The 25757-nt window shown below is 44.2% G+C and overlaps 1 protein-coding gene across 4 annotated transcripts in view; it reads left to right on the top strand.

Annotated features, from left to right (window-relative positions):
* SIM2 (SIM bHLH transcription factor 2) overlaps positions 1-25757 on the top strand; it is a 453956-nt gene that overhangs the window by 89740 nt on the left and 338459 nt on the right. For all 4 annotated transcript variants that reach the window (XM_078655937.1, XM_078655940.1, XM_078655939.1 and 1 more), the window contains one exon: positions 15697-15779. In XM_078655937.1, coding sequence (XP_078512063.1) covers positions 15697-15779 — 83 coding nt within the window. The remainder of the gene's footprint in view (positions 1-15696; positions 15780-25757) is intronic.

Raw genomic sequence — 25757 nt, 5'->3', positions numbered from 1 at the left:
CACAGGTTCAGTGATGTTGGGTAAATATTGACAAAATGTATTTAATTTTCCAAATATATGTATTATGCTATAACCAAATGGAGCCTTATTTAAGTAGTTGCAATGTGGATGAAAAAGAATAATTTAATAATACTAAGTCAATGCAAAGCATGGATCATGGGAGACACATTTAAAGTGTGCTAACTTTCATTTACAGAAATGTACACTATTCACAGAAAACCCTAAGTGGAATCTAGAAAGAACTCCTAACACTAATTAAAACATATAATTACAATCTCCAGCAAATTGAATGTCCAAGCCTACTTTATTAGCCATCCAACTCTCCAGAACTACTGTTAACATTCTAAGTCAGGAGGAGGAGCCAAGATGGCTGACGGGACGGACGTGTAGGCTCCCGGCTCCGCGAGCCATCTGACTTCGCTTTGATATCCTGACTTTATCCTTACTTGCACCGTGCTGCAACGAAGACATGAACGCGCTGCTGCCGAATGCGTTCTTTTACGGTCTCCGCCAGCTGTTTTGAAGCAACCCTCGCAACGTTTGTCGACATCCGAGGCTGCCTGGGAGACCTCTGCTGCTCGCCACCGCTGGACGGTGCCGTTGGCTGCGGGAGCGTGACCGACTACGGCGGCGGAGGGAGTGAATCCTTCTTGTGTTGTGGGCATTCCTCTGCCTACGGAGTGTTTCTTGACGCGTCTGGAGCCCTTCACTCGGCGCTTCCCTCCGCTGCGCTATTCGCAAACGGCACGGACTCCATCTTGGGGCGCCTTCTCTACTGTGGACTGCCCGTATTTGCACGAAGCGAGGAGACTCTCGTCCTGCGCGGCCCCCCCCCTGCTGTGGGCCGCGTTCTCACTGATGGTTCGGACGTCTGTTTTCCTACGGTAACGGCAGGGCCCCCCTCCCCCTATTTTGGGCTCTCTGACGGGGTGACGACTGCGCCTGCCTTCTGGGACGGGGAGGTGGCTGCTTCCTTGTCTCGGCTTTGTGTTGTCCTGCCGGTCCCCGTGATAGAAGCTGATCCGGTGGTACCGCTGAATAGTGCGGACCGGCTACGGTCGCAAAGCGGCCTGACTAATGGTGATATCCTGGTTGCCCTTGCTGACTTAGGGGTGACATGGCGTCGAAACATCCGAGCCCTGATATTGAAGATGGAGGGTGCTTTACCTGGCGTGCCGAGACAGGGGCTGGCTGGCACCCTGCTGCCTCCGACTACTTCTGATGCGGATACAATGTTACAGAATGAGGGGACGGAGGTGAGGTGTGTCCCTGGCAACATTGTTGTGTGTTTCGTTATTGATGGAACTCTGATTACAAGGTCTCCCTCCACTTTGAACACTGTGATTATGCCTGCGCAATCGCTACCGAGGCTCCGCTTATTGACCTTCCAATTGTTGGCCTCCCTCGTCGTTTTTGCCTCTGGAGCCTCGTTTCTACTGTGGTGGAGTGACTCTTATTCTGCGTTGGAAGGGGTGTTCATCGGTTTGGACGCTGAACTTGTGGTTGCCTGGGGGCGCTCCTTTCCTCCTCCTCTGCTTCTTCCTTGTCAGGGGCGGCCATCTTGCTCCTTTGTTCTGCCTGGGGAGTGCTTGCAGCGGTGGCCATGCCTGGAGAAATTTGGACGTTTAGGACAGGGCTGACGGTTCTTCCCTCATTGGTTTTGTTTGATCGGCTGGCGGAGATCCGGACTGAACTGCATTTTTCTGTGTTGCTTGCGTTTCAGGTGCTGACTTTCCCTGCCTACGATTTATTTGATATGTCCGGTTCTTTATTCTTCCTGATGTATTGGCGGGGGGTTGTGTGCTGGCCCGGGGTTCTGGGTGTAACAGATTCTGACCCTCTTTTTGTTTCATGTCTTCCGAATTTACTGTTGCATGTGGCGTAGATGGTGTATATGGCTGGGATGTCCGGGAGATCCTGATATTGGGTGGGCTCCTCCTCACCTTTCCTTTTTCTGGGAGTAGTGGATTAGTTTATTCTTTTCTCGCTCCATTTCTCTCCGCTGTTAGGGCTTTTTCTTCCTTTTTCTTTCCATTTTTTCCTTTTTCTTTCTTTCCTTTCTCGTCTATATTTCGGGTTCTTTAGTGGGCGACAGACACTCTGCCGGGGGGGGCAGGCCGTAGCCTCCGCATTGCTGTAGGGTGGGGGGTGGGATTTAGTTTTTGTCATTTAGTTTCTATGGGCCTCATTTTCTATTTTTCTGCGCTTTCTTTAGCTGTTTCTTTTCTGGGTCCGCGATAGGGGTTAGTGGGGGGGGTGGCACAGTTGGGGGTACGTGAATCCTGGTTGCTGCTCTTGTAGTTTTCTTTGTACCGCCATTTTGTCCGATGTATTCACCTCCATTGTTGTTTTTAGTATCGCTGCCCCCTGCTCATGTAGTGAAGCTATTGTAGGGGCTCAGTATTCCTTTGTTCTTATTCTTTATTGAAATTATTTCGACCAGAAAACTTTAAAATTTAACCTTCATTGCTCCTTCTCCCCGGCGCCATGCGTCTCTTCACTGTAATGTCCATTGATTATTGCTCACTTACCTGATGCCGCTGGGGGACTGTTTTACTTGCATTTGTGCTTTGAAGTATCGTGTCCGACCCGACGGTTGTGGGCCCGTATTTGTTCTTTTCATGCACAATAAAGGTTTTAAAAAAAAAAAAATAATAAAAAAAAAAAAACATTCTAAGTCAGGATTCAGCGGAACATGCCAAGGTGAGGTGAAAGGGAAGGGAGGTGTGGAATGTACCAATACGAGAAAAGCGAGATTACAACACAAATCATTATGGATTTGGAACATGCTATGATTTAAACTATCTTAAAAGTTTACCCACAGACATCACTACAAGGATGCTTCTACCACTTCAACCAAAGTATATGGAGGCACCTACAAAAATCTACACTCAGTAAAGAATATGCCACAAATGCAGAATTTGCAAATGTAGTAAAATATTTTTATTTGAATTAGCCTATGCCCCTATCACAGAACTAAGCAGACATTACAATATATTAATAGAATCCTCATACTACCAAAGAAATGAAAACAAACTCTCACCACAAATGAACCCACCCTACCCTCTACTGATTTCTAGAAATACCCAACAAAGAACAAAGCTACCAAGAACTATTATCAGTACAGTCCCTGACATAACATTTTGGATTGTAAACTTTAAAACGTTTGTTAAACAATAAAATGTGTTATGTTCAATACAAAATGATAAAATAAACTTTATTTTAAAACAATGTTTAAACTTGATTTTTTTTTTTAATTGTCAAATAAATGTGTATTTTTACTCAACTAAGTATTAATATTTTAAACTGCAAAGTAACTAACATAAACAATTTAAAAACAAATGGTGTAAATTACATTAACTAGTCCCACTTCAAATTTAACCACACCGGGGAAAGTGTTGGACTTAGGGGGGTTTGATTTGCTACTCCCACTCTAAACTTAACCGCGTTGAAGAAAGTGTTGGAGTATGTGGGGGCAGGATTTACTATTCCCACTCGAGACGTTAGTCGATTGGGGAATTTATTGGACTTTGGTGGGGGAGGGGAGTTACATTTTCTATTCCTACTCCAAACTTAACCACGTTAGGGAAAGTGTTGGACTTTGGCGGGCTGGAATTTGTATTCCCACTTCAAAATCACATTGGGAAAATCATAGATTCTAAAATCAAAATTACTATTAAAACTCAAAAGTAACCCAGTAACCTATCAGTCAGAACATTTGACAAACATATTATTTAAAGAAACAGTTTGGGCCTTATTATGACGTTGGTGGTCTTCCTGCAGAGCGTCATGGCAGCGCTCCGCAGGAGGACTGCCAAAGCCGTGGTCACACCACCCTCTGGATTCCGAGTTGAATCCTTGGTGGGAGAGTGGTGTTATGGCAGTGTCACGGAGGTGCCTAAGGCGCATAGAAGAGCCTTGGTCAGGCACCTTCGTAACACCACCACAGCACGTTCCTGCACAGTGCAGCATGCACAATGTGGTGAATGCTGCACTGTGCAGGAACTGGGGTGCACATTTACAGGGGACACAACATGTGACCCCCTGCATGTGCCCCCTGGCCCAGAGGCACAAGGGCGCTCTGTTAGGGCCCTCTTTGTTGCCTCACTGCCACCCTTTTCATGGTGACCTCACCGCCATGAAAACTGTGTCAGTGAGGCAATTCGAAATGCTCAGCGGTGCATATTTCATCTTCAGACAGCTGTGAGACTGTTGCAGGATCCTTGATATGCGGCAGTCGCAACAGTTCTGTGGCAGCCCGACCGCCACACTCTGAACACTGTGGTTGGACCCTCAGTGTGGTGGTGGTCGGACCACCACCACAGGTTTGGCAACCCTATGGACCACTGAACTCGTAATAATGCCCTATGTATAAAAAATTGCATGAACAGAAATAAAGTACCAAATAAATTCAATACAAATTAATTAATAAACAGTTTCTAAAAGCAAAACAATATAGCTGCATTTAAATATTTGAAAATTCAAATCTTACCCTTTAAAAAATATAATAAATAACATTGCAATAAATAAATGTATTTAACAAAAAACAAAATAAAAAATTACAAAAAAATTAAATAGAATAAAAAATCAAATACAATGTATTTAAAAATAATTGATTAAAATATGTAGACTCAAATAATGAAATTCAATAAGTACAATCTAAACCAAAAAAAATGTAAAAACACATCCTACCCTAATCCCATATTAAACATGCAACCTGCTCCTATCCTAAAATATATACAATCAAAATAACATATATGAAAGATATTCACTAATTCACTAGAACGATTATACTAACAGTTGCTTAAAAAACATATCAATAACAACATTACAGTCACCAATATTGAAAAACTAAATATTAAGTACAATTCTATTCAAAAGTTATGAATAAAACTAAATTCTTATGTGCTATATAATATTTCGCAATATAAATGATGTCAGGATTTTACAACAGCAATATTGAAAACTGACAATATTATTCACAATATATTAAGGTATTGTATTGTATTTTTAATTTGTAAGGTGCAACAGCTACCCAAAATGGGTTTCCCGGCGTACGCTAGGAAGGACCAGAAGAAGGGCACAGTTATTGATTAAACAGCCACGTTTTTAGGCTTTTACGAAACCTCTTTGTAGAATTTTGCCACTTGCCATTTTGATTTGATTTGATTGGCCTGATGGCTCAGGAATAAATAGTACCACAATTCCGGACCAATTAATTCCAGGCTCAGAGACACCGGACACAGACTTGTGTGTATGAGCACGTGGTGAAACTGCTGTGGGCAGGAGCACAGTCCAGAGGCCTCTGACTCCTGCAGCACTACAGAGTAAGCGGGCAACACTCCTCCAGTCATCACCACCGTTACCTTTGTCCTCCTTCTATGCACTGAGGAAGGACTGCCACAGGCCTTCAGTAGACTCCATGACTGAGGATCCCCCATGCCTCTACCCAGAGTAAAACATGTGGGAGCAGATAACACACTCCCAAACCATCCCTACCCTGGCATGACCCCTCAACCATGTGATCCAACTTTCAAGCTCAAAAGACCTTTCTACAACACTTGCCGGGTTCATATTGTGCTTACAACCACAGACTTGGCTGCTATGTACAAATTTAATAGCCACTAACCAGCACTCTGTTTATCAGGTTGTCAACCTCTGAAAAATAATAATAGTCCTTACCTCAACTGTTTAATGCATTTCCCTGCTACATTATAAGCATACATACAGAAATCACGTACAAACACTGCAACTCATATAAACTGAGGAGGCATGAAGGACAATATGTGCCAGATTCGTAATAGCAGTTTGCATTTGCAAGGCCAGTGCAAACACACATACAATGCAGTTTGCACCATTGCTAAGCACTATTACACATGTAAATGTCATGGGGAATGGAGCAGCATAGAAATATCCTGCCCTTCCAAAGGAATCCACAAAGGATTTGTGATCGCTCAAGTGGTTGCAAAATGATGACTGACTGCCGAGACATGGAGTTAGTGTATATTCCTAACAACAGTTCAGGAGACAATTAACTTGCAACATACAATATCTACTCACAAATTAATCAATAAAGAACAGATTTACGTTCATAAAGAAAGAAAAAGAGGAAAAAAGATAGTAGGGAGAAACCGTATATCAGATGAACAAAACAGGAAAAGGTTTTAGAAAAATATCACAAATTTATTATAAATACAAAATTAAGAAAAAGCACGCTCAGAAAAATACTTGCTGGTATACAAACAATACATCACACAAACCAGACAGGTGGCAGACATAAAATATGTTACAATGAAGAAACAACATATACAAAAATTATGTGTCCTCTGTAAATTATTGGCCACATAAGCGTCAACGGCGTTTCGACCACTGTTGAATTACGCGGTCATCATCAGGATAAAAGTGTTCGCTGAGCGTCAAAAGATATGCAAATGAGAATGCATATGTCACAAATTGCATTGGGTTTCGAACTCCATTGAAGGAAAAGACTCAGTTAAAGAGAGAAGAGGAATACGAAAAAGAAAAGAAGGACAAGGAAAGGAATAGACTCAAAGTGAAAGAAATTGGAATTGGTTCAAAAATAAACCCAAAGATTTAAAAATGAAAAAGGAAAAATCCCTTTCACACATCCAGTGAGCCAAATAGAAAAGCCACCACCAATCACAGGTCTCTAAAAAAATCATAATTCACCTGTCTTAAAAATTCTTCCATGAGCATTCACACTACGGTATTGAGCTCGCAGGGAATTTGTATCCAAAATATACTGTAAAAGAAAATTCAAGTGAGAAACCAATCTGATATTCTCCATAATGTTATACCGTCTGCAAGCCAAATGCGATATCCACTTACTTAAAAAGAGGTAACCATTCCCAAGGTACAAGGCTTCAACATGTTCTCATTTATGCGATTAAGGAGGAATGGGATGAATGAATCATCAACAGTTTGCGTCACCCAGCAATAAGCTTGAAAAGCAATAAGAAAATACTGCATCAGTACACCACAAAATCAACAGCGTTTTTTCTAATGTACCTAGAAACTTTATTTCAGTTACAGGTAATGAACCTGTATTGAACTAACAGAGGTCTCATTCATTGGGAGCCCTGTGTTTCGATATTAAAAATACCATACACATAGAACTAGCCCTTATTTTAACCGTAAAACAATTTAGAAAAAAAGGGGGGCCTCTATTACTGTGTCATAGCCATTGTATTAAATAGCTGCGTCCGCGTGCGAGTGCCCATGCAGCTCAAATAGTGGCGTCCAAGCCCTCAAGCAAGCCTTTAAACTTTAAAGACTCGCGTTTCAAAAATGTTAAGTAAACTCACGCTTAAAAAACTCCATGACACATAGAACTGGCCACTTATTTAGGCCGAAAAACAATTTAGAAAAATGAGCCTCTGCTACCGCGTTGCAGCCGTTGTGTTAAATGGCTGCGTCCGCGTGCGAGAGCCTATGCAGCTCAATTCATGGCGTTCAAGCGCTCGGGCAAGCATTTAGACTATAAGCACTCGTGTTTCAGAAATATTAAGTAAAATCACGTTTAGAAGATTCCATAAGTGCCTATTTCACATCCAGCAACAATACATTAGCGGTAACATTAAACTAAACAGCTGAAAGACAACTCATAGTAAAGACCGCTATTCACACATGCGTTTGCTGCATACCGAAATTATTAAATTGCAAGCAGCGTGATTGTACCTATGCTAAAGGCATTTAGTAAAAAACCACTAGTACTGTTTAAAACGCCACACAGAGCCTTACCGTTCAGTGAATATTGCCGCGTTGAATTCAAGGGAGTAACCCGGCCTTCCTATTCCTCCCATAAATACCAATTCCGACATTAAACAAAACCAATGAGGGACTATCAACTCCGGGCAAAGCCCGGGCGCCATTTGGAATAGTCACAAGGTATAGACTGCGCTACACCTCTATCCATTGCCGACCATATTGTTCAAGTGCAATTTGTGCGCCATCTTAGAGCAGGTAATCCTCTACTCGCTTGCGAATGGGCCATTAGTTAAGGTTTGAATAAGTCGAAAAGGAAGATTTTTGGAAACGAAAAGAGAAGGAAAGGGATAGCGTTTTCCCACGAGGTAGTCCAATTACAAGTGATATTACAAAAAAGAGGTAGACCATAAGGCACTAAGAATTCATTCACAGATTCTTATACAATATTCAAAGCATACGTATATGGTTACAAAAATGAAACATATGCAACAAAACATGTATCAATTCAGACAGAAAAAATATATATATTGTGCAATCATATACACATAGAATTATGCATCAAGCGATATTTTCACAATAAGCAATTAAGTTCATAGTCTAGGAATAATTACAGTAAGAAACTTTTTCATCATATAAACACATTGTTACTACCAGTGTTTTAACCATAGGTTATGGAATGACACTCCTCCATTGACTTTAAACCACAGTTAATACTATCACATCGAAGCATCCAGCGGCATTCGGCTTTATTCAGAATACTGGCAATACTGCCACCTCTAGCAGGGATATGCACCACTTCAATAACCTGCCAGCGCATTTGTGAAGGGGCATGTTTGTGTTCCAAATAATGGGTCACAAGTGGGGCATTTTCAGTTTTGCAACGATTCTTATGTTGTGCCAAACGTGTCTTAATTTTTTGAGTCGTCTGCCCCACATAAATAAGGTCACATGGGCACCAAATCGAGTATACAACATTTTGTGTGTTGCAATTAGAGTAATCTCTTAAATCATGGACAATACTGCTGTGTACAAATTGTTTCGTGTTTAAACTTGAATCACACATGAGGCAGCCGCCACATTTGTAGTGTCCAGGCAATTTGTTCAGACCCCAAAGTATTGTTAAACTGGGGGTCTCTGCTCTAGGTAAAGCGGCCCTAACCAGATGGTCTCGAAGATTTTTTTCCCCTTCTATAGGAAAATAGAGGTTGTTCCTGTGTAATGCCTGTTGCCACTACCAGTGGCAATTGTTTTCTAATAATCCCTGAGATTTTATTAATCCGTGTTCCAAATGTGGTTACGCATGGAATTCGATTGGTTTGCTTTCTGTTCTTAGGAGTTAATAAAAACTCATGATGGTTATACCATGCTCTCTTCATGGATCTTTTGATTAATTTACGTGGATAACCACGTTGTCTCAGTTTCTCTGACAAAATTTCAGCCTCATGGAAATAATCTTCTTTAAAAAAACAACTTCTGCGTATACGCAGAAACTGCCCAAAGGGCAAGCCATCCCGCAACCCTCTGGGATAGTTACTTGAATATTCCAAAAGTGTATTCCGAGCTGTCAATTTTGTAAACAATTTGGTGGACAACTTCCCATCATGTGGGAAGGTAGTCAAATCCAGGAAGTCAACATGGGAGTTACTGCAATTAGAAGAAAACTTCAAATCAGGGGAACACGAATTGAGCCAGCATAAAAATAGAGATAAATCAGACTCTGTGCCAGTCCAAATGAAAAATATATCGTCAATGTAACGTCGCCAATGACGTATGTGCTCAAAGTAAGGATTATTAACGGAGTCATAAATAAACCCCTGTTCAATATTGTCAACAAACAATATAGCAAAATTGGGGGCATATGAAGCCCCCATAGAAGTACCTTTTACCTGTAAATAATAATGTCCGTCAAACTCAAAATAGTTACGTGTCAAAGAAATAGTAAAAAGTTCAACAATAAAGTCAGTCAGGACTGGCACAGGTGCCGGCCGAGTATCCAAAAGGGTTCGAATAACTTCAATGCCCTCTCGTTGTGGAATGTTGGTGTATAAGGATTCCAAATCCAAACACACCAACAATTCTGAGGCTGGACAAAATTGCATCACTTCCAGCTGAGAAATAATGTCTCCACTATCACGCACATAACTGCGGGTACAAGTGGCAAAATCTTTAATGAAGATGTCAATATATTTACAAAGTTGTTCCAGGACCGACCCACAACCAGAGACCTTGGGTCGGCTTAGAGGATTGTCAAGGTCCTTATGTACTTTGGGAAGCGTATACAGGACAGGAGTCCTTGGAGATTTACAATTGAGATAAGAATATTCCTTGTCACTTAAGTAACCAGCAGATTTTGCAATAGAGGCTCTGTGTGGCGTTTTAAACATACTAGTGGTTTTTTACTAAATGCCTTTAGCATAGGTACAATCACGCTGCTTGCAATTTATTAATTTCGGTATGCAGCAAACGCATGTGTGAATAGCGGTCTTTACTACGAGTTGTCTTTCAGCTTTTTAGGTTAATGTTACAGCTAATGTATTGGTGCTGGATGTGAAATAGGCACTTTTGGAATCTTCTAAACGTGATTTTACTTAATATTTCTGAAACACGAGTGTTTATTGTCTAAATGCTTGCCCGAGCGCTTGAACGCCACTAATTGAGCTGCATAGGCTCTCGCACGCGTACGCAGCCATTTAACACAACGGCTGCAACGCGGTAGCAGAGGCTCATTTTTCGAAAATGTTTTTCGGCCTAAATAAGTGGCCAGTTCTATGTGTCATGGATTTTTTAAGTGTGAGTTTACTTAACATTTTTGAAACGCGAGTCTTTAATGTGTAAAGGTTTGCTTGGACGCCACTATTTGAGCTGCATGGCCACTCGCGCGCGGACGCAGCTATTTAATACAATGGCTATGACCCGGTAACAGAGGCCCCCCCACCCCCCCCCCCCTTTTTTTCTAAATTGTTTTACGGTTAAAATAAGTGGCTAGTTCTATGTGTTTGGTATTTTTAATATCGAGACACAGGGCTCCCAATGGATGAGACCTCTTCTAGTTCAATACAGGTTCATTACCTGTAACTGAAATAAAGTTTCTAGGTGCATTTGAAAAAAGGCTGTTGATGTTGTGGTGTACTGATGCAGTATTTTCTTATTGCTTTTCAAGCTTATTGCTGGGTGACGCAAACTGTTGATGATTCATTCATCCCATTCCTCCTTAATCGCATAAATAAGAAGCATACATGTTGAAGCCTTGTACCTTGGGAATGGTTACCTCTTTTTAAGTAAGTGGATATCGCATTTGGCTTGCAGACGGCACAAAACTCTGATGCATTTCCCTTTTTCTATGTGTACTGCAGCATGCAACACACAAAGAAAGATGAAAAAAACACGGAGAAATAAAAATATTTCTCCTTGTTATGTGTCACCTGGGGATATAGCATTATGACGCATTCCCAGGTCTACCAGTAATGATACATCTGGGAATGCACCAAAATCCAAGAGTGGATGAGAGGGAACACCCATGCTGCACCCACGGAACGTCTCCCTTGGACCGAGCAACGCAAAGCAGCAATTTGTGCTGCATTGTTACTCTAGCTTTATCAAGCCACGCATGGTGGCCATGCATGGCTGGATAAATCTGACTTAATAGTCACCCTTGCATGGTGTAAGGGCGGTGCAACTCAATGATAAATGTGCCTCACAATGTTTGCACCCAGATCACACGCCCAGTAAAACAGACCCTCCTTAATTATTTAATGGGGATTCAACATATTTGCGGCCTATTGAGCACTATCCTTATTTTGCTTAACTGTAGATGAACATGGTCTTTATTTAGCGACAAATGCAGTGAATGGCTTCACAGAAGTGGTTAAACAACCCACCTCTGCATAGGTCTCCTTACAGCTTACAATGTTTTACTCACGCAAAATATATTTCCTTCTTGGAGAAGTTGAGAAAGGGTTTCTTTGTCTCTGCATCTGCAAATAATTAGGTTTTGATGGGAGATGCCAATCGTGCTAAGGCCCTTTCCAACCATGAAGACAGATGTACATTAGACTGTTACTTATTCCATTTTGATAAATTCACTGGCAAAGCTGCCCTCTCAGCTCCATCTCACGAGCCCAGAGGAAGTGTAGAGTCATAACCCCTGAAGATGCAGCGTCATCAATCTCTTCACCATTGAGTATCTTAGCAGAAAGCTTTTTGGCAAAAGCCAAATGACTCACTTTTTTATCTGAATTTAGCTAAGGCAGACATTGTAGATCTGTACACCTCTTCGATTAAAAGAAAAAAGACACTAAAGATGTCAAATTGGGTTGGTGGAGAGAGGTGTGCTATAGTATACTTTCATTAAAAGCAGGGTTCTCCTGTGTAAACGTGGTTGTGGTTTACTTGGTACTTTCCTCCATATAATATGGGAGTGTCCGGAAGTGGTTGTATTTTGCACTCGAATACATGCTGTGATGACGGAGGTCACGGGTGTCGCGCTGTTGCCTGAGGCCAGGCGTTGTCTGTTGAATGTAAGGGAACCGAATGACTATGATGTGGCACATACGCAGTGGGCGACCCTTGGGAACATGGTTGCCAAGAGAGGCATTGCTCAGTTGTGGGGTTCCCAGAGGCCGCCCACCGTCTCTGCTTGGAAGGAAAACATGCACTGGTGTATGTTTAGAAAGAAGACGGTGTATGTAGCGCGGGGCAGACCTAAGAAGTGGGGTAAAATCTGGGGTCAATGGAACTCCTACCGTGGAGATATTTGCACATCTCCCCTAGCAGATATTCCGGATGTACCTCTTTCCCCCTGACCCGACATTCCTAGGGTTGTTTAGCCTTAAAAAAAAATTGACTCTGATCTCTCCCCTGTCCCCCCTCCTACATTAATGATTCAATGTATTGTACTGTAATGCATTTTCCCTCCTCGTTGAACACATGTCCTGCTACACTGCTTCTATTGCCTTGTTTTGTTTGTTTTTTGTCAATAATAAAAAGAATAACAAAAAAAAAGCAGGGTTCTCAAAAGCCGGGAGGGCCGAATCCATGCCAGATTTTTTGCAAAGCCCCATTCAGATAAATATAGTTATCTTAAAAATCTGGCATGGATCCGGGCCTCCAGGAACAACTTTGGAGAACCTCGATTTAGAAAAACAGAATGCACTCTACCCTGCCTCGGAATTTCACTGAATTTATAAAGGAACTCAGCTTTCGCCCTCTGTCCTTTACTTGGTCACATGCTTTGCACCTCTGCCAATTGTAAGTATTAGGGTCTGTCTAATGTCATTTTTCACGCCTTGCTGAACAGTACTAAGCACTTAGGTTGGTCTTATTATGAAGATGATGATTATCAGTCGAGGTAGTTGCAGCAACAGTAGTGTTAGTGGTAGTGATGAGAAGAAGTATTAATCATAAGCACCACCGTTATTACTATAAATAATGACAGCACCAATGTCTTGGTTAAAAGGATCTTAATCAAAATTATTATAATTAAATAGTAGCAATAAGAGTAACTAGTCGTTGTAATATTTTAATAATGAATATTTGTAACAGCGAAAATACTGCAATGATAATGACATTAATACCAAAAATAACAATGCTACCAAAAATAATAAACAGAACAATTATAACTGTTAATATTATCATTGTTATCAATTACAATACTGATACGATTATAACACTGGTCTAAGTTATTATGAATATTGCTAGTAATTCAAGCATGATCCAGTAAAGTACCTCTTGTTTAGTACTGTAGAGTGTCCAGTGCTCATAGTGCTTAGATTCCTATCTCTACTGACTCTAGTTTCACTCTCAGCTGGCATCCCCCTGTTTGTTTCGAATGATGTAAATCTGATATTGTTAGTGTTTTTATGCAGGATGTGCACCCAACCCATGCTGCTGACCAAAGAGATAGATTTGGTCATAATTTATCAGTTCTGTCCAATTGACAAACATTACTGAAGGTCAATTACGTATAATGTGCATATATGTGAAAGTGCTGCTTATTCCTTTGTGGGTGGCTGCACTACGCACTGGGGCACTTGCAGCGGCACCTACTTAACGCAATATTAAGTACAGTGATAAATCCTTCCGTGATGACAGAGATATTATGACAGTTTATCAAATCTGGAGATGAGATGAAGGATGGATGGTGTCATAGAGAGAAGGGATTCTCTGTTTTTAAACTGTGTGAAGCGGACAGTGTATGTTTTAGTTAAAACTGCAAGAGGCAAAAGCCTGATTCTGAGTTGAGGCGTTATTTATCGCCTCTGATAAATAATGACACCACGGGGCGTGTTATTTATCGGGTGCTATAAATAACACATATTACATAACACATATAGAAGTTTCTGGGGAATAACAGGCAGATTTTGGTTGTAACGCATTACAATTCGGATGATATAGTAAATGCCACATGTTGTCCCCTGTTAATATTTGGCTGGTTTGACCTGCTCAAATGTAACTTATTTACCGCATCTGATAAATATCGGATGCCTTAAATACCTTCAAACTCGTAATTCTGACCCATGTGAGAAAGGCGGGTTAAAGCATGGGTCGGAATAGTACAGCAACTCTGATGCCCCTGGGAGATGACAGCACCACCCATGGTATAACATACTTTATAACAATCCTCTTGAGAGTAGGATGAGTCTACACGTTATCACTAAATATCTATTTGCTATATATAGTATTGTCTTAACCCGACTTTGACATTTTTCCCTTTACTCTTCTATTTATAACAAATAACGAAAGACCATATAGCCATTTTACTGAATGCCTTTATTCCATTTGAAAAAGTAATATTTTCTTAACCTGTTAAGCATAAGTTTTTCTTTAGTGCGCCCCTCGGGTGGAGCATATGAATGCCTTTAAATTCATCCTCAGTGCATCAGGGACATTTACCTTTAATGCCTAGTCTCACGTACACAATGTTGCCATAGACAAGTATAGGCTAGACAGTAGCAGAACCCCGTTGATTTTAACGTGTCTGTTTCATTACATAAGGTCTGTGTGTGATGTATATGAAGCAACTATTTTTTGTTGTTGAGAATATTGGTGTTATATAAAGAGAGACTACCTTACCGTTCCCATACACCAAAGAGGCGCACATGAGCTGTAGCTCAGTTGGAGTGATTCTCGATCAGGTGCAGAGCTATCAGCCGGGCCCTGGTGCACTAGCCACAGGGCCCAGGGGCAGGCCACTGAGCCATGATTATTGCTGGATTTTACTACCCAACAGGCTTGCACCAAGGCACCCATGCTATGCCATATGCCTTGTCTAGGTGCACACATTAAAATTCCTACAGGATAAAAGTCTTTTAGGTTTCAGTGCTCGACAATCTCACCTGTTTCTTTAGCACTCTCCAGGGGATAGAGTATTTATAGGCTTTCCTGTTTTCAGTTTCTATTTTTGGTAAATTCTGGTGGTTTTTTTCCAGTGTTTTCAATATCTTAAAAAACAGTTGTCACCTCAGCCAGGAAGTACTCTGGGTATTGACTTAACATCATAGTTCCTTGATGGGATTTCATGTAAAAACATAAACTCTTACAGATGTATGTTCATGCAAACATTTCAATCAGTGTTTAAACCCTCAATCCAGCTGGACTCATTTCCCACAAACGTTAGCACTGGGTTAAACGTACTATTTTAATTTTAGCATTAACACATTTGGATGCAAGCAATTGACAAATTTGTTTAGTGTAGGTCAAAATGTGAGTGGATGTGTATTTCTGTAAGGATGTTGTTTTGGGAGTCCATATTTTTGAGTTCGTTTTTGCCTAAATATGTTTTTGCAGTCTTTTGTTTTCCTCTGCTTCCTCTTATGTATCATTTTGCTGAGTACTTGTCCCATAGAAGTCTATGGAGTAAATCTATTTAAAGCAAAATCCTTAAGTCCTAGGCTTCATTCATACACGTTCGCTTTTTCACTTTATTCTTTGACGGTAGACAAGCTTTCTAATTGTCCTTTCTTTTTTCAGGTCTGGGAGATGCCTGGGGACAGCCAAGTCGTATCGGGCCATTGGACAACGTGGCCAAAGAGCTGGGATCCCATTTACTCCAGGTACAAATACCTCTGTTGTGTAAAGGTACACCACATGCAAAGTTAAATATGATATGAGCACTGAGCCTGCCTGCACCCTTGACAGAAGAATGGTCATGAGAAGGCTGCACGCCAACATTAGATGTACTGTGCATTGCGCGCTAGGCCCTCTATGTCCATGATCGTTAGGGGTGCCGCAAACAACACATTTTAATATTTGTCTGATTCCCAAACTCATGGTTAAGTATTCCTACAAAGACTAATACCCGACATGCTAAATAACGGTTTTAAAATCTGGCTACAGGCAGCTTTAGTTGTCTGGGAGACCTTGTGTCGTTAATTTCTCAAAAGAAATACAGAAAAAGGGAAGAGAGAGGGCGGAGAGAGACAGAGAGGAGAGAGGGGGAGAGAGAGAGGGGCGAGGGAGGGAGAGAAAGAGAAAGAGCTTTAGATCAGCCCCCTTCAGTTATTGGTTGTCATGTGTTTCATGGTTTGCCATTGCTTGGGTTGGCTGTTCATCATGTATGGTTACATTGTCCCACTTGGGTTCCCACGGGGTTCAAGTGGATCTTTTATTAGAACACAGCTACTGTTTTCTCTTTAATGAATTTACTTTGCTGAAACAAAACATTTAAATACCTGGTTTAGGATCTTTTTGTTTAAAAAGTTCTTGCTATTTGGATGCCTTAGCCTGCTATTCACTAATCACAGTTGAGATTTCATTTGTTTTACTCAGCTGTCACGATGCCATTTAAATGGATTTACAGTTTTTTTTGTTTACGCAGTAAAGGCGTCCTACAAATAGGCTTTCTTAAAAATGTAGCAATATCACTGTATTGACTGTGCAGTATTTTGCTGTGTGTGCCTTTTACGTTCACCATTTACAATTAATCCTTTTAATAACATTATTCTTTGATAACATAGTATAACTTTGCTAATGCATTATGTTCAGGAATAGGACAGCTGCTCCCACTGTCCATATATATTACTCTAGCTCAAGATGTTGCCTCTTTAGGGGATTTTATTTCTATGAGAGCTTTGGCCAGCACAAACAAGTCACCCATCTAGTACGAAACAATTCCACTAGCAAAAGCAACACCTATTGACTACACATGTGCTCGTTTATAACGTGTGACAAGGCATATCAACATAAATTATGAAACAAATGCTAAAATGTTTCTGTTCTATTTATTCTTTCATTTCTCTTCTCTTGAAGCTCTTATCCAGCCTGTACATTTAAATATCGACACTGCTTAACAAAGTATTAACAAACAACAAAATGATTTCAATTTGGAAAATACAAACCATTTTCTTAATCTAAATAATTCTCTGGCGGCAGCCCTACATTACTCTTATTAAATGGATATATTTAAAGGTAGTTGTCCAAAAAGCGGTCCAACTGTAAGGTTAGTTCATGAAAATTAATTCATAATTTGTAGGAAATGTGGCCACGTTTGCAAATAGTGCACAGGAAAATTCTATTTTCTGAAAGAGTGGATACACAGTAGAAGTGTCAGAGCTTGTAGTGTATGCCTGCGGGAGGCCGGACTGCCACTCTGGGACTCAGGCATTTCCCCGGTTGGCTGGAATTCAGTGCTGGATTGGCTGTCATGACCCATTATGAAAGTGCCTCAGCCCTATCCTAGATGCAGCACCCTGTCAGGGAATGAAACCAGCCAATCAGCCTTGTTGCCCACAGGTAGCTTGCTCTTCCTGGCCCGGAGGAGCAGGCTCCCAATAAAACACAACCACATGCATAGGCATGCAGAAGGTTTCATCCAGTGGTAATAACTCTTTGCCAATGTTTAGGATGCGCTCTGGCATACTTTAGGCATGTTTAGGATCACCGTAGCATATTTGAGCTAAAGGCTTGAAAGGTCAGTATAATATTGTTAGCAATAACAATAATTGATGAACTCATAACAGTCACTAGAACAACGATGGGCCTAATATCCTGAGATAGACTATAGAACTAATTTTATTTCCTTCACCACAATGATTTTGCATCTGTTGTGGTGCTAAAATTTGCATGCTGTGCATCCACTTGTGTGCATGGTACATAACTTCTTTTTAGGGCCATAAATGAATTTGAACTTCAGAGAAATAGTGTTCTGTGATCTTGAGCAGAATGGAAGCAATTTTTCTAATGAACAATGTTTGTCTGGTTTGAAAACATTTTCCAGGACTGACTTTAAATCGTAGTCCGTCCCTGTTCAGCAATACAGATGTCCCTATGCCCTTAGTTCCTATGCTTACCACTGAGTGCTCATCTGCACACTGTACTCTAGATGGCCCTCCTTTAACATGTAACCTTATGAAGATCCCAGACTTTACAGGGGAGGGCTCCATATACTCGGATCCAAAAGGTTATTAAGGCCTACTGGAAATGAGGACTTGGAGGTGGATATTTCTCTTGGTTGTTTTGTGGGATTCATTTACAGCACTGTGAGGGTTTGGGGCAGAAGGGAGATGAGTGGAAGGGAACAAACATTCTAGCATAGTGGATTTTCTGTGATGAAATAGATTTGCCTGAAAGCATACCCCTCCAGCAAGACTGAGATCTCCTTGAAGCAAACCCTGGTAAGGGAAAGCCTGGGGACTTTGCTTTGATTCATTCAGAGCTGCCTCAGGAGCTGGGGATTGAACTGTGAACCCTGTGCTCCGAAGTCAGCTGCCCTGTCCGCTGCACCACACCTCTCCACAAGCTGGTTGCACCATTTACATTACCATGCTTGAACAGCTCCAGGAAAAAGAGGACTATACCAACAGTAAAAAGAAGATGTCCCTGATTACTACATTGAGACATTTCTGTCTGACATATCATTGGTAGAGAAAGTTATCTAGTTTTATCTTGAATCTCTATTTCTGTAGTAGGGGATCTCTGTGTATAGTCATAATCTAGTGAATAGTCCCGCCCATGTGCGTGGACCCCGGAGCAATCAAAAATAATCTCTTAAAGTGTCGAAAAATGCAGAACTGCACAGACACTTAAGAAAGAATTAAAGACAGATAATGCAGCCTATAAAACAGGCTACACTGTCCAGTACTTCAACTAAAAATTCCACCAAAAAAATCCACAAAACAGCAAAGCCTGTACAGATTTCCCTTGCTTCAGCAGCAAAACCCCTCTGGAATGATAGAGAGGAGGACTTGGACAGACAAGCCCTATAGGCTGCCATTATGTGGCTCAGAACAGGATACTGTGCCTTTAAGAGAACCTTCCAGAACTTCACAGTATCCCAGAATGCACTGCAGGTCCCTTTTACTTTCAGTTCTTTTTTCCGGCTCCTGCAAACAGGACCCTGGAACATTGAGCTCTCCCTTTTCAAGGGTTTATTGGTGATTTTTCACTATTAATTTCGTTTTGAGTGCTTCTAAAGTACTTTAGTGCTGTTCTTCTTGGTTTTTGCTCCTTTTTGATGTCAAATATGCCTGCATTATTTGACAAATGCCCGGAGTGCTCCAGGAAGAAGGCCAAATCAGATCCCCATGAGGTGTGTATCCTCTGCCTTCCCTCTTCCCATGTCCCAGAGGAGTGTGAGATTTGTCAAGGCTTCTCTGGCAGGACCCTGAAGGACAGACAGAAGATCAGGCTTCAGGGACTCGAGGAAAGAAGGCTGAAGGCGCAAGGTGGGTCTGGAGGGGCTCCTTCTGCCCATGCTGAGGCCTCTGGGGGGCTCCCCAGAGGCAGGAAGACCAGCAAGCGTGCCCACTCTCCGTCTGGGTCGATTGCCCCGACCACGACGTCGAGAGGAATGACTACGGTCTGTTCCCCGTCCCCCCAGGGCTCTGGGGCGAAGCGCCGTCGACGCTCGACGTCGAGGGATGTGCACAGACAGCCGTCGAAGTCTCCTGTGACGATTTCGTCGTCATCCTCGTCGGTCTCGACGTCGAGTGATCGACGTCGAAGGGCCCGGCGTCGGGGCTCGCCGTCGAAGCGACACCGCCGTTCGCCGTCGGCAAAGAGGAGAAGAACATCATCGTCGAGGGGATCCTCGTCGACGAGGAGTGGACCGCCGTCGAGGCGGAAGAGGTCGCCGTTGAGGCGGAAGAGGTCGCCGTCGAGGCGGATGCGGTCGCCGTCGAGGCGCAAGAGGTCGCTGTCGAGGCGCAAGAGGTCGTCATCAAGACGCAAGAGGTCGTCGTCGAGACGCAAGAGGTCGTCGTCGAGGCGGTTGAGATCGCCGTCGAGGCATGGAAGGCGGTCGACACCGAGGAAGAGACGCGCGACGTCGAGGGGCCGACGCTCGCCGTCTGGTCACTGTTCTTCGACGTCGAAGAAGCGGGAGAAGAGGCCTGATGTCATGGGAGGCTCGCCTACGTCCCAGGCTGGAGGTGGATCACCGGGCTCGGTGTATTCTGAGGTGTATACGCCTTCGCAAGTTACGCCTCCTCCTCCATTGCCGAGGGGTCCCCCTCCGAGGGCTCCTACCCCTCCTCCTTTGCCCCCGCTTCCACAACCCGTACCTCAACCTCAGGTGCCAGAGAGGCCGCCCCCGGTTCCTCCGAGGTCGGTTTCATTACCCAGGCTTCCGACCCCTCCGAAAGGGACTCCTAGGCCGCAGGCCCCGGTCAAACCCAAGACGCCCGCTCCGGTGGAACCGGCGGATCGTCCAAGGCCTAGGAAGTCAAGATCACGCTCCGGACGGAGAGGAAGATCAAGGAGTCGGCGCAGATCCTCCACTAGATCTCGGCATCACCATAGGAGGCGGGGATCCAGGTCCCGCACGGACTCCTCCAGGACACGATCCTATTCGCCGACCTTGTCGGATTCCCCGGGGACAAGGGTGTCTCCGGTGGACGACATCAGCACGTTCCAGGAGGGGGGCGACGAAGTTGGGCATCACGGTGACAACTCCTATACCTACGACGTATGTGATATTTGAGACGCTTCACAAGAAGCATCTGTCTCGCCCCCTGCTGCCACTAGTGCCAGGTTTGGTGGAACCTGCGGAGGAGCTGTTCCTTACGCCAGCGGTGGTGAAGGCCACTCCCTCCCGACTTCTGAAGAAGTACAGGACCCCGGATTCGGACCCGGCATTCCTGCGAATGGATCCAGTACCCGATTCCGTTATAGTGACGGCGGCCAGGAAGTTACACTCTACCTCCCCGTCCTCCACCGTGCCGCCTGACAAGGAAAGCCGATGGATCGACTCGGCTGGGAGGAAGGCTTGTGGGACTGCTTCCACGACCATGAAAGCCTCCAGTGATTCGGCTTTGCTGGGGCGGTACGACCGTGCCCTGTGGGATTCCCTGCAACAGTTCACGGAACTTCTGCCGCGAGACAAGAGGGAGGACTTCCTAGAGATCCTTAAGGAAAGGATGCTGGTTTCAAACCAGGTCATCAGCGCGGCTGCGGATATCTCTCTCTTGGGGGCCCATGGTTACTGTCATGGGATCAACCAGCAACGTCATGCTTGGCTCAGGCTCACGTCACTCAAGCCGGAGGCCCAGCAGCGGGTGGCCAATCTGCCGTTTTCAGGAGAAACTCTGTTCGGAAAACATGCCGATGATGAGATGGCCCGCATGAAGGCGGAGGCAGAGACCCTGACTGCAGTGGGCTTGGAGAAGCCCAAAGAAAAGAAGCCCTACCGACCGTTCCAGAGACGGTTCGGTGCACAGGGCAGAGGGCGAGGACAGTCTTCGGGACAGCAGCAGCAACAACAGCAGCAGTTCCGGAGACCCTTCCAGAAATGCCAGAAGGGTAGAGGTGGACAGCAGTCCTCTACAGCTAACAAAGGCCCGGCCGGGTCTCGACCCTGAGCGGTTACTTCCCCTTCATCCGTTACCCGCTCCGGTGGGGGAAAGCGTTCAATTTTTTCTGGCAGAGTGGAGAAAAATTACTCAGGACAAGTGGGTGCTGAATATTGTTTGCAATGGATACAGTCTTCGGTTCACCAGCCCTCCTCCATCGATTCCTCCGGTCAGCTCGCAGTATCAACTGCGCGAGCTCCAGGCGGAGGCCGATATCCTGTTAAGGAAAAGGGCGATAGAAGACGTACCTCTGTCTCAAAGAGGAAGAGGTCTGTACTCCCGGTTCTTTCTGGTCCGCAAGAAGGACAAGAACGAGTTCAGGCCCATTCTGGACTTGCGACAGGCAAACAAGTGGATTCGCAGAGAAAAGTTTCGCATGCTATCGTTGCATCAGATTTATCCTCAGTTGCAACAGGGAGACTGGCTATGTGCAATAGACCTACAGGATGCGTACTTCCATGTGCCCATTGCATGCAAACACAGGAAGTTCCTGCGATTTCAAGTCGGCACCAATCACTATCAGTACACGGTACTTCCATTCGGGCTGAAGTCTGCGCCCAGAACTTTCTCGAAGTGCATGGCAGTGGTAGCGGCACACCTGAGGAAGAACAAGGTGTTTGTCTACCCGTACCTGGACGATTGGTTGATCAAGGCCTCCTCCTTCTCTGAAGCTCAAGCACACTTCCAGAAGACGTGCGTTCTATTGAACAAGCTGGGGTTGCACATCAACATGTCCAAGTCTGTCCCGACTCCGGTCCAGTGCATTCAGTACTTGGGAGCCACCATCGATACGATGTCAGCAAGCGTGTCTCCTTCGGAGGAGCGACGATTATCACTCCTTCGGAAGGCTCAGGCTCTTATGACCACTCCATCTACGACAGTGAGGACGGTGTCTTCTCTACTAGGGTCGATGGCCTCTTGTATCTTACTGACGCCACATGCGCGGCTGCACATGAGACCGCTGCAGGAGTGCTTGGAGGATCAGTGGGACCAGAGGAGAGGATCTTGGGACGACAAGATACGACTGTCTCTGCATGCTCTTCAGTCTCTGAAGTGGTGGTGTTCAGCGGAGAATCTCCTCAGAGGGGTTCCCTTCCACAAGGACATTCCCACTCAGACTATCGTGACGGATGCTTCTCTCCAGGGATGGGGAGCACACTCCGGAGATTTACAGATTCAAGGGACGTGGTCCCCGACGGAGTACACATACCACATCAATTTCCTGGAACTCAGAGCTGTTCACTTGGCACTGAAGGCTTTTCACCCGTCCTTCCAGACCAACTCTCTGCTTGTACAGACGGACAATACGACCACGATGTATTACCTCAACAAGCAGGGGGGTTCGAGATCACGCACCCTGTCGCAGGAGGCGCAGGCGATCTGGCACTGGCTTCTGGCTCGAGGACTGACGATAACGGCCACCCATCTGCCAGGTGTGCAGAATGTTCAGGCAGACGCACTGAGCAGACTGATTCAGGAAACCACAAATGGGTCATAAACGACAAAGTACTAGGAGAAGTCTTCGCAAGGTGGGGAACTCCACACGTAGATCTGTTCGCCACCGCAGAAAACAGCAAATGCCGAGACTTCGCCTCCAGGTACTACCAGCCGGGGATGATGGGGAATGCGTTATGGATCAACTGGTCGAACAGCTTTCTGTACGCTTTTCCACCCATTCCCCTGATTCCGACGGTTCTCATCAAGCTGTCCCAGTCCAGGGCGTGGATGATTCTGATTGCCCCGGAATGGCCCAGGCAGTGGTGGTTCACGGACCTGCTTCACCGGTCTCTCCTTCCTCACATGAAGTTGCCGTGCAGGCCGGACCTTCTCACGAAGTTCGGGGGGCAGATGTTGCACCCCAACCTCTCGTCTTTGAGTTTGGCGGCATGGCTCCTGAAATAGTGCAATATGGCCATCTTAATCTCCCAGAAGATTGCATGGACATACTGAAGGAGGCTAAGCGACCTTCCACTAGGACTTCTTATGCTTACAAGTGGAAGAGGTTTTGTATCTGGTGCAAGTCCAAGAACTATGACCCGACGACATGTAAGGAAGATGTCATCCTTCCATACCTTCTACATCTGGCGCAGTCTGGCCTTAATGTCCATTCCATTAAGGTCCATCTGGCTGCTTTGAGTGCCTACAGGAAATGCCCTTCACAGACTTCCTTCTTCCAGATCCCTGTGATCAAAGACTTTTTGGAAGGCTTGAAGAAAGTGTTCCCTCCTGCCAGGCTTCCTTCGCCTTCATGGGAATCTAAAGTGGTGCTGTCCAGACTGATGAAGGAGCCTTTTGAACCTATTCATAAGGCTTCGTTGCAGCACCTGTCCTGGAAGGCGGCGTTCCTCGTGGCCATTACATCGGCCCGCAGGGTGAGTGAAATTCAGGCGTTGTGTTGCCAAGAACCTTATACTGTATTTCATGCTGCTAAGGTTGTTATGCGTACTCACCCTAAGTTTCTTCCCAAGGTTATTTCTGAATTTCATGTTAACCAGACTATAACTTTGACTACGTTTTTTCAGAATCCTTCATCTCCAGCGGAACGGTCTTTGCATTCCCTGGATGTTCGGAGGGTGTTGAAATTTTATCTGGATAAAACCAAAGCTATTCGTAGGTCGGACCAATTGTTTATCAATTATGGATCGGTCAGGACAGGTCTTGCTACCTCTAAGCAGTCCATCTCGAGGTGGATTGTGTCCTGCATACAGTTGTGTTACCAAAAGGCTAATAAGACCTTAGGGGGAAAACCTAAGGCTCATTCCACCAGGGGCAAAGCTGCCACGACGGCTTTGCTTCGTAATGTTCCCATTGCAGAAATCTGCAAGGCGGCCACTTGGAAGTCGGTTCATACCTTTGCTAAGCATTACTGCCTGGACACTGATGCCAGGGCAGACACTCAGGTTGGGCAGGCTTCGCTGCGAAATCTGTTCGCACAATAGTGGTGTTCTTTCTCGTTTCTCCACCGCCGCTTTGGTGTGGGGATGGGCTTGCCATTCTATTCACTAGATTATGACTATACACAGAGATCCCCTACTACAGAAGGAGTAGTTTCTGTCCTGTAACTCCAGTTCTGTAGTAGGGGTATCTCTGTTATAGTCATAAGCGCCCGCCCTCATCCCCGGTGGAGAGAGATATTCATGTAAGGAATGCTACAGGTCTGGCGTGTTATGCCTTCAAAAAGAACTGAAAGTAAAAGGGACCTGCAGTGCATTCTGGGATACTGTGAAGTTCTGGAAGGTTCTCTTAAAGGCACAGTATCCTGTTCTGAGCCACATAATGGCAGGCTATGGGGCTTGTCTGTCCAGGTTCTCCTCTCTATCATTCCAGAGGGGTTTTGCTGCTGAAGCAAGGGAAATCTGTACAGGCTTTGCTGTTTCGTGGATTTTTTTGGTGGAATTTCTAGTTGAAGTACTGGACAGTGTAGCCTGTTTTATAGGCTGCATTATCTGTCTTTAATTCTCTCTTAAGTGTCTGTGCAGTTCTGCATTTTTCGACACTTTAAGAGATTATTTTTGATTGCTCCGGGGTCCACGCACATGGGCGGGACTATTCACTAGATTATGACTATAACAGAGATACCCCTACTACAGAACTGGAGTTACAGGACAGAAACTACTCCAACTGCTGCAAACAGTGACTAATATTACTCTCTTGATAAACTCCAAAAGACATAGAGGTCAAACGCCTGCAAGCAAAGCTTGTGCATTCCAATGAGCAGTGATGAACAATGAAGAAGCTGCTGTGGCATAGAAAGTTGTGGTCTATTTAGAAGAAAACCAGTGGACCAATTACAACTGGTCATTTCTTGCTTCTTTGACCCTTATCCTGACGAGTTCAGAAAGCCTTGTGCTCAAAGAAAACTGGTGCTGCTGCAGAGATATTTTGGAAGTAGGAGTGTGCTCCCAATTTTTTTTTTTTTATTCAATAGACTGGTGATGGGTATTTATTGATGTAACTTTTTTGAGAAAGAAAACTACTGATTAAATCCACAATAAAAAGCGGTTGATGGTGTTATTGTTTTATGTCGATACACCTGGTGTAGCATAAGAGTTGTGCATTAGCATTGGCACTTTGTTGTTATTTACATATTGATGGTTCAGCCGTGCTGATTTAGAGCCAAAACCCCCAATTGGATTTTGCAGAGACATCCTAGCCACCAATCGGAATTAGTATGCAGGCCTGAACTGGTGTTGTGAGGAGGTTTTCTGCAGCTTGATACTGTAGAAAGGTGTCTGAGTTACCAGC

Source organism: Lissotriton helveticus, chromosome 8 (genome assembly GCF_964261635.1).
Source record: "Lissotriton helveticus chromosome 8, aLisHel1.1, whole genome shotgun sequence".
Taxonomy (NCBI): Eukaryota; Metazoa; Chordata; class Amphibia; order Caudata; family Salamandridae; genus Lissotriton; species Lissotriton helveticus.
The sequence above is the reverse complement of the archived record's forward strand: the minus strand, read 5'-3'. Positions and strand labels throughout refer to the sequence as shown.